At 29.6% G+C, this 11,715-nt stretch overlaps 1 protein-coding gene and 1 pseudogene across 1 annotated transcript; one reads left to right on the top strand and one right to left on the bottom strand.

Annotated features, from left to right (window-relative positions):
• Window positions 1–383: 383 nt before the first annotated feature.
• Window positions 384–2,252, bottom strand: LOC18045766 (transcription factor MYB62). Its single transcript, XM_006440931.2, has 3 exons — window positions 1,704–2,252; window positions 1,472–1,601; window positions 384–1,293 (listed from the first exon to the last, which is right to left on the bottom strand). Exons 1-3 carry the CDS (start codon window positions 1,861–1,863, stop codon window positions 609–611), a joined length of 975 nt encoding a protein of 324 aa, XP_006440994.1. The 5' UTR covers window positions 1,864–2,252; the 3' UTR covers window positions 384–608.
• A 994-nt stretch (window positions 2,253–3,246) lies between these two features.
• Window positions 3,247–11,715, top strand: part of LOC112099558 — a 10,243-nt pseudogene continuing 1,774 nt past the window's right edge.

The raw sequence follows: 11,715 nt of genomic DNA, 5'->3' as shown, positions 1-11,715 counted from the left end.
AAATTGTTTTAAAGAAATTTTGTTTCCTAGACTTGGCTCAATTAGTTGGTAGCTAGGCATCTAGTTGCACTGAAATTCAAACAAATTAATGAAAATAATTGAAATCGATTGATAAATGTTCGAATAAAAAATGATTAAAGTTTTGAACTACCTTTACCAATAGCAATTTATTTTTATTTGCATAAATTCTCGATTCACAAGTCATAAGATAATGTTCTTATTCGAGGTCAAAGTTTAGCTCCAATAATGAAGAACGGTTTGTTAAATTTCAGATGTTGATTCGAGTTTCAATAAGTATTTGAGTTTATTTAAGAAGAGAAAAAAAAAAAAAAAAAAAAAGCTCATAAATTATTTATTTTGATAGTATTGTAATGCTACTGACAAGACAATCAATTTGTAACGTAACATTTACTTTTGTGAAGTTACAATTAATTGTCAAAACAAGAAACCAACATTGAAAAGCACACTAATAGACATATGTTTGATTTTTGAAATTAGAATAAAAAATCAAACAGTCGATTAACCTCATATTCTGAGTAGAGAATTAATTAACAGTTGCTAATGACTCTGTCCTAGTGATTAATATCTAATTACCTCTTGGCAAATGACTAATTAAACTCATTAATGTCCGCATGGGTTCCTGAGTTGCCAAAGTTCATCCATGCTCCCCACATGTTATCTACTAAATCATATTCCTGAACCCAGTTGTTGAAGTCTCCAGCCAGCGGCGCCGGCATGGTTTCCGGCTGGCTGATGTTTTCCATGTCATAGCAGTTGCTGTCAAATTGACAGAAATCTTTTGCAAAAGTGTTGTACTCACTGCTATCATTATTACTAGCATGAAAATGGTCGCCACCGGTTGGGTACTCCGAAAACTGAGACACTTGGGAAAAATTCATTGATTCGGATGAAGAAATGCAGGAAGTGCTGGTGCCAATGCCGTGCTCCGAGTCTGATGATGAATTCAATTCTTGATGATCAATCACTCCCCGATCGTAAGGAACTTGATGGGATATTATTTGTGCCGATGCTGATCCCTGATGATGAAAAGCATGATCAAACGGCTGAGAATTAATTGTAGGATTCTGAGATAAAGCCGATGGTGATGATGATGATGATGTGTCCATCTTTTGAAGCAATCTTGGCATCCAAAAACATCGAATAATCTCTTGAAATGTCGTGCTATTTGCGTCTATCTTTAGATGCCGTGCTTGTTTCTGAACACGAGTTCTCCAATAGTTCTTGATTTCATTGTCAGTCCTTCCTGGTAAGTGCTGAGCAATCTTCGACCACCTAGAATTAAAACAACAAGATAATTTATAATTTTTTTTTTTAATTTCTTAATTGTTTCCGTTAGAAATGCATGTGTATTTTGTAATTAATTATGGGCATGTATTGCGATAAACCTCATGTCTCAATCCACAGTAATTGGTTGAACTTGACATATTATCAATAATAGTAAAAGCTTTACCTATTACCCCACTTAGAATGGAGTTCAAGAATTGACATTTGTTCTTGTGGAGTGAGATTGCCTCTCTTCACATCAGGTTTCAGATAATTTAGCCATCTCAATCTGCAACTTTTCCCAGTTCTCTTCAAGCCTGATAAAGAAAAAATTTCAAAAAAAAAAAAATTGCAAAATTAACTCAAAGCATCGATCAAGATTAAGGATTAATTTAGTAATATTAATTAACTAAATATACCCGAACGTTTTGCTAGCAAATTCCATCGGCCTTCGCTGTGCCGAGATATGTACTGAATGAGTAGAGTGTCTTCTTCAAGTGTCCACGGCCCTCTCCTCAGCTGATCAGAATCATTTTCGCCATAAATAGATGAGGTTGAGCTCTTACTAAAAGAAGACATATTTGTTCTAACATTAACAAAGACTGCTTTTTCGAGTCTTATTGGAGCTAAAGCAGATGATTCTGCAAGTTCGCAACAAGTGAAAGTTATATATTAGGTTCAAAGCTGGCTTAGCTTTCACCTAATTTACTGTGCTTGAAAGCAACTTTTCAAAGAGCAGTTTATGGAGTTTCTATTGAACTTCCATAATTTCAAGAAATTCAATCATAGGGGTCAAATCAATATGTAAGCGAACAAAATTATGCATAAATATATACACACACAGAGAGAGAAATTGTTTTATCTTTCATTTTACAGCCTAGAAGTAGAAAATGGAAGCACTTGTATTCTTTGTAAAGATGGCTATAGTTATCTTTATTTAAATGAATAGATTCTTTGTCAAAGAAATGGACATCCGGCCAATTATTCAAACTGTTTTAAGCCACCATAAAAGGGAAGGAAAAATAATAATAAAAAAAATAATAATAGTAATAATAATAATAATAATAATAAGATTCAAATGGTTTACGAAAATTTGATAGAGAATTTGAGATATGGATGAAGATGTTTAGTAGGTCCCAAATACTTGACAGTTCTAGCTAGTGCATGTATAGTGCCTTAAATGTGAGGCAATAGCATAATATACGTGTGTGTTTTTTTTTTTTTTTAATTTCATATTTTCAGTAATACAAAACATGCACGTTTTTTCATCTGGATTCCATTCATTTCATAAGGACAAACGAATGGATCTCCGAATTTTTTCTTTTTCCCGCGATAGCTACGCTAGGGTATAATTATTATATGCATCAATGAATTTACTCTTCATATTTTATTTTTTATACGTGAATTTCTTAAATAAATGAATTTCTTTTTTAATAACTATCGTTAAATAAAACTAGTTTTTATACTTACCCATTACAAGTTTTTTAGAATAAAGGATATTTTTTTGGAAAACAATTATGCCTCCCATCTTGACCTTTTATCATCTAAATGTAGTCAAGAAAATATAATTTTTCTCCATTCAAACTTAAATGTCTGACATAAGTTGCAAAAAATAAATAAATTACGTCTCTTAAATGTTTGAAATAAAGTGAAATTTAGACTTCAAAAAGAAAAAAAAAACTAGGTCTTAACATATATGCTCTTCACGTGAAACGTGGATAGAAATAAGATATTGTAAATCAATCGAGAGACAAGATAATGTAAGAAGTGAACTAAAAAGTTGAAATAGAATAATGAAATCGTTTGCAAACAAAGGAGTCTACCGGAGTTGTGGACAATCAAGACACCATAAAAGGGATTGTTAGAAAGTGAATGGAGCAAGCTCGACAAGTAGCTCCAAATCAATATATGAAGATGCTGATAATATTGCAAGCGGAAAGTTTCTCATCATTGTGGGAGACGATGGTCGATGATGAAGACATCCTCATGGCATGCCATTGGTGCCATGGAAGAGAATGTGTTACTGCTAACCAGTCCACAAAGTTTGCATATAAGGTATGGTTTGGCATTTGTGCAAGATTTGTGGTGGAATTTTTTATGTTGATGGTTGGGGACTTTCAAAGAACTTAAACATGAGAGTGAATATTTTTAGTAATGTTATCGAAATGTACTAAATTTGTGCACTATGGATAAGGTGGAATATGATAATTTTTGGTGTAGAGAATTATGGTTGCTGGATAGATAACGAGATTTTATCCATGGTAAAGTAATTCTCACAATCCCCATGTGAGTGTAGTTTTGGTAGAGTAAAGAAGGTAGACACGACATGGTTGTGTGGATACATGGTAAATCATGTTTTGTCGCTTGATTGAAAAACTCATAGAGGTGGAGATTGTTAGAAAATATGTATCATTTTTTCAAATAAGAATTTCTAGAATATTTTCCTCTTTAGGAGAAATCCTACTTAAAGAATAAGTAATTTTTCCTTTGGGATTTAACTTATTTAAAGAGGAATACAATTTGCATAAGAAAATAATTACATCTTGTGTAAAAAATAATTACTATATATAAAGTGGTTGGCTTCACTTATTTGTATAATACAACAATCAGTTTTTCTACAAGTAGAAAATTTTTAATTTGAGAGAAATAATAGGTCTATTAAGAGTTGTATATTATTAGGATTTTGGCTGTAAGGAAAATATTAAAGGGATTGTAATAATTTTTCACATAATAAATTTTCTCTCACCGTCCTTGGTGGTGGTGGTTTTTTTAGTATAAAAGTTTTTCATAAAAATTCTTGTGTTATGTGATTAATTTTATTCTCTATATATTTTTTATATTATTTATGTGATATTTTTATCTCTAAGATTTTGGGTAGGACTAAAAATTCGTGACATAATAAACTAAAATAACTCAATAATGTTGCACAATTTTAGTATTAGTTCAAATGCGGATTTTGTAAGATCTGAAAGTTCAAATTTGAGGATGACTCTATATTTAATAATTTTTTGAAAGAAAAACAGAAGACTTGTGTGCATATGTTTGATATAATAAATAACAAGCACGAAGATCTAAGAAATTCTTGATGTTTCAAAGAAACATAAAGATGAAAGGAAAACAAAAAGAAAGTAATAAATTTTTGAAAGTGAAAACTTGTTTTTTATTCTTCTTTTGCAATAGGCCAATTAGTTTTTCCATGGTTTCTTCTTTGTAGGTAATCAAGAAAAGCTAAAACATGAAACGTGCTTGACTGGACAAAATATATTTTTCATTAATGGCCCATAACAACGTGGCTTGTGATCAATTGTGTAATAATGCTGAATGAGGCGGCATTTTTAATCTTTTTTTCGAGGAATCTGAAAGCATGACTCCCCGTTTTATATTTCCATCGGCGTGTGGTCTCAATCAGAGAAAGAGCATCAATGTGATTAATTTCGTATGTAGCAAATGTGGTTGCCGTTGCTTCAAGCCCCATTAGCGTTCGAGAAAATGACAAGACGAGAAAAAGATTAAGTCAGATGATTTGATCAATGCAGCTATTTTTGACCCTTTACTCGTGAATCGGTCCTTTCAATACGTATATGAATTAAATGCCACTGTTCCATTGAAATTGGAAAATTCATGCAAGACAGCATTGCAGAGGGTGTTGAGCAGCTAAATAAGTGAATAGTTAGCTAAGGCTAAGCTATGCGATTATAATCTTGTCAAGTGGTTTAAAAGTCATCACCGTAGTAATAATATATATAAACACTAATTACGCTTGTATGTTTTAATACGTACATATTTTTAAACCATACATTTTAAAAGAGTTAAAATTTAACTCATTTAAACTCCGTAATTTTTTACCAGATTTACAATCAGATATATAATAGATATTACACTGATATTTACAATCAGATATAAATTACTAGGACTTATATTATTACATATACATTACTAGGACTTATATTATTACATATATATTACTAGGACTTATATTATTACATAAACATTACTAGAACTTATATTATTACATTAAATTCTATAAAGTAGATGCCCAGATGAAATAACCCTCACAAATGACTTGCATTTCACAAGGAATAAGAGTTTTTATAAATGTTTAAGCCCCCATAATGCTTTTGTGGGGGCTTGATCTGCTGCCCTCAACCACTTCGGCCAAGAGACTAGTGGCAACTTCGCAGTTATTTAACTCTTTTAAACTCCGCGATTTTAAAGTGTATCCGCATGAAAAATAAATGAGAGCACATGCACTCAAGAAAGACTATATATATACACACACACAATTTTTTAGAACAATTTTTAATCATTAGATTTAACAAAAGTAGATGGTGAAGATTAAATGGCATGGTTTTTTTTATTTAAATTTCATTAATATTTTTACTCTTTGCTCATTAATACTTGATTCTTCCTCTATCTCTCCTAGTTCTTCAGTTACCGAAAACAAATGCTTTTCCTTTCCAAATGACAAATCTTTTGTCCAAAGAACTCCTTCACCGATTAATTTGGGCATCAAATCTGAGGCATACAGGAACTATAAGTAAGGAAAATAGCTAAAGAATTTATATATATGTATGTATGTATATATATATATATATATATATATGTATATGTATGTGTGTGTGTGTGTGTGTGTGTGTGTGTGTATGTATGTATATATATATGTATGTATGTATGTATGTATGTATGTATGTATGTATAGAGAGAGAGAGAGAGAGAAAGCTTAGAAAAAAAATTGATAAACGTGTCGTAATAAACTATGATTTTAAAATAATAAATTTGATAAAAATAATATATATTAAAGATTTTTTATTATGCAAGTATGAAATAAACCAATTTAATTTTTAAATTACAACAATAAATATTTATCAAATACTTAAGTATTCTAACTTTTAATATACAAATGCCCAAACACAATATAAAATAGGGCCAATAGCTTTGAAAAATGATTAATCTAAAGCCACTAAATCAACACCGTTAATCTAATGTACATGACTAGCCTTTGAAGGGTGGTTCTCATCTTTTCTAACCAAAAATGAGTGAAAGAGTCCAATTTTCTCTTGTAACAATGTGATATGGCTAGATTTATAATTTTAGATAAATTATATTAAAGATCTCTTGTTTTGAACACGGGATTTTACCACCTCTTAATACCCACAACTTTATACAGAATAAATAAAGTTTTTTTTTTTTTTAGTATTGAGATGTTAAAATTTTTAAATTATAATTGTTGTGGAAAAAAATTATAATTATAAAAATAAAATTTATTACTGTATTATAAATACGACTTTTAAAGAATAATCTCGATTAAAATAATAAAAATATTATAATTTTTTTTTATTATACAAAGATCAAATTAACTTATTTTCCAAATAACAAAAATGAGGATTAATCCAAATACTTCGGTATCTGCCCAATCACGTTACCAACCAAGATTTGAATTTATTAGAATAACACGCGGGCGGACAACATTCGGAGGGAGGGGAATGTCCAGAGAATGTCCAAGAGTTGACGCATTGCTGTAAGCTTATCCATTGCTATGAACCCCAAAGCAACAGATTCAATTCAGCGCACAACTCAAAATACATCATTGCAGTTCCCTGTACACTTGTGTTTTTGCGAGATTTGATCCTCATTCATGGTACCCTTATCTTTTTCACATGTAACAGTGATTACGACATTAATTGAGAGGGACACGATAAGCTCTTATAACCCATCAAGTGAATTATCAAAAAATAAAAAATAAAAAATAAAATAAAAATGACGCCGATGATGACGAGAAGTGGCTGGCTTTAGGTAGTAGTTCCGTTAATGGTGACTGACTAAATCTAGCAGTGTTATTGAAGATCATCTTGCGCGATTGCCGGCGGCAGCCGCTATTAAAAATTTGAAAAAATATATATTTAACGCATTGATTATGATGTTGAATACTATTAGATCGTAATCCATGGAGCACGGGTAGAATCATGGAATAGTGAATTCTGCTCACATGTAATGCGACATTCTAAAATCTGACTGCACATTTCAAAATGAAAACGTGTACGCGTCTGCTTGCTAAGTTAGCTTGGCTAGTTCGTTTCTATCTTTCAATGATGGATATGTATACTATAGTGATTAAATAATTCCATGCGTGATTAAAATATGAATCAGCCATTTTTCAATTGTAGTTTATTTTCGCTCAGTGTTTCTTTAACTGATGGGAAATTGACAATCCCTTCTTTCATATTTTTTTAATCTTTTTTTTTTTTACTGTTTTAGTCTCCGAAAGAATTTGAATACCTCGTTTGAATCTTTGGTGTTAAAACGGCAACGTGAAAATGAAAAATATGTTGAAGGATAAGTGTGATGTGTTTTCATACAAATTGATCATTCGAGACCTCTTGCAAATCAAAACTAATTAATTTCTATTAAATAATTGTATCTACACTTCAAGTATAAATGAGTCGAGGTATTCAAATTATATCAAAGTCTAGAGAGGTAAAAACAATTTTTAAGAAGGAACTAAAAGTTGTTTGTTAAATGTCTGAAGTCTGAAATTTTATTAATATCAGATTTTTTTTTAAATTTTATTCTTTTTTTTTAAATTATATCTGATTTTTAGATATTTACGTTTGAATTAAAAAAGTAAATTTTTTGTGACTTTTATCTGAATGAAGAAAAAAGTCTGAATGAGAAATAAATATTATATTACAAAAATATCTCCATAAAACAACTTATTTCCTAAACTATGTAATATAATATTATCCTTTTTATTTTGATTTATAAGGACATAAATGTAAAAGAATCAAGTTTAAGATATTCTTAATTATAAAAACAAACAAAATGTCACTTATATTCATATGTTAAAAAAAGAAAAATAAACATATGATCTAGATTTTTGTATTCAAACCCTTTCAAACTTCAAAAAAATTTAGATCTATTTAGATTTTTTTTTAAAAAAAAAAGCTACCTGAGTGTGACTCACCCTAATTATAAAGAGGCAAATCTAAATTTAGATCAATCTTCTTATTTTTCTTTTCTTTTCCTTTCTTTTTTTTTTTAATCTCTTGTTGGGGATACAAATAATAATATATTAATTTATGGCGTGTGATTAATATAAACACAAATTATAAGATCTGCTAAAAAAATATGAGAAAGGAAACTAAATTCAATGAGCTGATGTCAATCGTTTCACTCAATTATTCAACTCTCGATCTCTAAATTCAAAGAATTTATTAATTTCATCGTATAAAATCAACTGTTAGTGGATTATTTATTTATTTATTTATTTATTTTTGGGTAAGTTTCAGGGGACGTCAATTTTTTATTGAATTAAAAAAGAATAGACATGAATCATCGAAAATGAAATATTCTTCAGTCTTAGCCTGCAAAATATTACATGAACATAACGGGGAAACGATGCATGCTAACACAAAATATTAACGCACGTGTGGACTCAAGACTTAATATTATCTTGGGTTAAAATAAAAAAAAAAATTATATTTTGAAGTGAGCATAAAAATTTATAGGTAAAAAAAAGAGCATTAAATAAGGAGGAACATGAAGAATTTTATCCCTATAAATATTAACTTTAGAAAAAAATAATTATTAAAAAAGTAAAAAAAAAAGACAATTTGTAAAAAACACTATTTTTTAACTATGGAATCTAATATTGCAACCTATATAAAATAACATGTAATTATATAAGGATTAATTAATCAATTAAGAATTTCAAACTAAAATAAATCAATACATGTAATTACAATATGTTAAAAGTAATAAGTAAAACTTTTATATTTGAAGTCAAGTACTTAATTACCATATTTAAATAAACTAAATAATTAAAATTTATTCATCCTTTTAAATTATAAAAGTATTATCTGTCAAAAGTTTCAATAATAAACTAAACTTAACTCAACAAAAAAGTATTTAGTGTTGTTATTTCTTTGTCAGGTGCTTTAACGCTCTTTGAAGACCCAAATGCTGATGATTCTTCCATAAAAAAAAACTCCTTATACTCAAATTTTATTTTCTAACCTATACTCTTAATTAATTTAACTAATAAATAAAATTTAAAATTCACATAAAAAGTTTATGAAAATGTTGATAATTGTTACTATATGTTGCTTTTGTAAGTACTTTTAATACTAATGACGATGTTATACTACATTGCCATACTTTAATTTTTTCAATTAGTATTTTTTAAAAATAAAATAAAGTAGTACAATATTTTAGCTCCCTAATGTTTTCAATCTATTCAGTAAAATATAATTTATCATTTCATAAAATAAGTCACTAATTTTCATTGGAAAAAAAAGATATAATTTAATTAGGGACATATCTAAAAATAAAATAAAAACTCTATTGCTATATAAAATTGATGAAGACATAAGGATAATTGAGTTAGGGACATATATGTAAAGAAAATAAAAACTCCATTATTTGAAAAAAGAATTGATTAAAAAAAAATAAGAGGATGAATGAATTTTTTCTGGACTAAACCGGGTTATAGCCCATTCTATCTCAGCTGTAAGTCCGCCGGTGAATTAATGAATCTTTGCATATGTCTTGTGGTTGTGGACGCAGTTTTCTTTTTGTTTAGGGAACATATTTTAAAACTGGATTTTAATTATAATTCGTTCAGGTAGGTTCAAACATGTGTTGAACTTAAATTATTGCACTAATGTACTATTTTTTTTAAAAAAAAAATCCTTATTTTTATTATTATTTTTAACCAAATGAAATCTAATTGTTAATTTTTTTTTCTTTTAAATACATTTTTCAACTTTATAATTATAATATTCAAAGATCATCGTCGATTATCATTACCTTATCGTGCTTGCTACATTAGACTGTCATCTGTATTTTGTAGCACAGAGAGTCACCGCGGACATCATCAGATCTCAACAGAAGCCTGGACTCCGCATGAGGCCCAATCCCACTTGATTGGGCAACTCTCACAGGACTTATTTTAAATGGCACGGAGTGGAACTTTTAACACGGCAATAAAATCCTTATAATACCCCCTTTACGTGCCCACATGATTGGCCCTGGTTGCAACTCTTACATACAGGACCTTTTAATTTTATTTCTTTTTTTTTTTATCATTAATTTTATTTCTTGAAATGCCCACACACAGTTTTAATTTATAAAATACAAACTCATAAATAAAAAAAAGTTAATCATCTTCCCACTAGATTTAACCCTAAAAAAGCATCTCTTTTAAGTTTCTAATATATAAAATGCATTACAAATCCTCAAATCTTTAATTATTTTCTTTTTATTATATTATTCATATCTTCATAACTTAAAAATTCGTATAATTGTTCTTTAAAAAAATATTTTTCAATCAAAATTTAAAATATAAACATAAATTATGAAATCCTGTGGGTGTTTGTTTAATTTGCTGACATGGGTTTGACTCAGCTATGTGAATCATCGATTCTATTGGTGTTTAATAGTGTTACTTATATAATGTGGAAGCTTTAATTTAAGTGGGATATTGTTCTTGAAAATATCATACACTTGTTCATCAAAGAAACAGAGGAGGCCTTGATAAATGGTGAAATTGACATTGCTGTACATTCAATGAAAGATGTCCCTACTTATTTACTGGATAAGACAATTCTCCCTTGCAACCTTCAGCGGGAGGGTGTTAAGAGATGCATTTGTTTCATTGAGTGCAGCCTCACTTGCTGAACTACCTGCTGGAAGCACAGTTGGTATTGCTTCACTTAGAAGAGAGTCTCAATAACCTATTGCATTTCGCATGGACTAGCAGGTTATAAGTACTATTTATTGTGTAAAGCATGTTACTTCATGCTAGATGGATGTTACTGCAGTTATATGGCCTGTTGCTTTTGTTACTCTTCAATATTCATCTACTCTTTTAGTATATATTTTGGATCACTGATGTTTTAAAGTTGTCTTTTGTTTATGTTTTTGCTTTTTTTTATCCGGTTTTGGAAAATTTCTGAGGTAACGTCCAGGCTAGGTTGAGAAAACTTAATGAAGGGGTGATCCAAGCAACATTGTCAGCACTAGCTGGACTTAAATGCTTGAACATGACGGAAAATGTGACTAATATTCTTCCAATTGATGATATGCTCCTGGCTGTTGCTCAAGGGGCAATTGGAATTGCCTGTACAAGTAATGACAAAAAAATGGTGCCTTTTTACTACTCTGGAAAAGTAGACTAAAAACTGCATGTCTATTTCTTGCTTTTGGATTCATAAATATAATGCTGATTGGCAGCATTATTGCAGCCTGTTTGATGCCAGGCCACTGATGTTCAATTTGACCTAGATGGTTGATACCTTGATCACAAATTGTTTTATTGATGTGGGATACCATTTTATCACAAAAGCTAGAATAATGACTAGGAATAGCAAGCTTTTCGATTCTGAGATAATTTCAACGATATGTGAAAGAAGGTCTGAAATTTTGAGTTAATGA

Source organism: Citrus clementina, unplaced genomic scaffold (genome assembly GCF_000493195.1).
Source record: "Citrus clementina cultivar Clemenules unplaced genomic scaffold, Citrus_clementina_v1.0 scaffold_3, whole genome shotgun sequence".
NCBI lineage: Eukaryota > Viridiplantae > Streptophyta > Magnoliopsida > Sapindales > Rutaceae > Citrus > Citrus x clementina.
The sequence above is the reverse complement of the archived record's forward strand: the minus strand, read 5'-3'. Positions and strand labels throughout refer to the sequence as shown.

Bases quoted from the DNA above. Each gene is read 5' to 3' on its own strand.
- LOC18045766 (XM_006440931.2), bottom strand. From the start codon at position 1,863: ATGTCTTCTTTTAGTAAGAGCTCAACCTCATCTATTTATGGCGAAAAT. The intron at 1,602-1,703 runs GTATATTTAGTT...TTTCTTTATCAG, and splicing joins TTTGCTAGCAAAACGTTCGG to GCTTGAAGAGAACTGGGAAA. The intron at 1,294-1,471 runs GTAAAGCTTTTA...TTTTAATTCTAG, and splicing joins CATTCTAAGTGGGGTAATAG to GTGGTCGAAGATTGCTCAGC.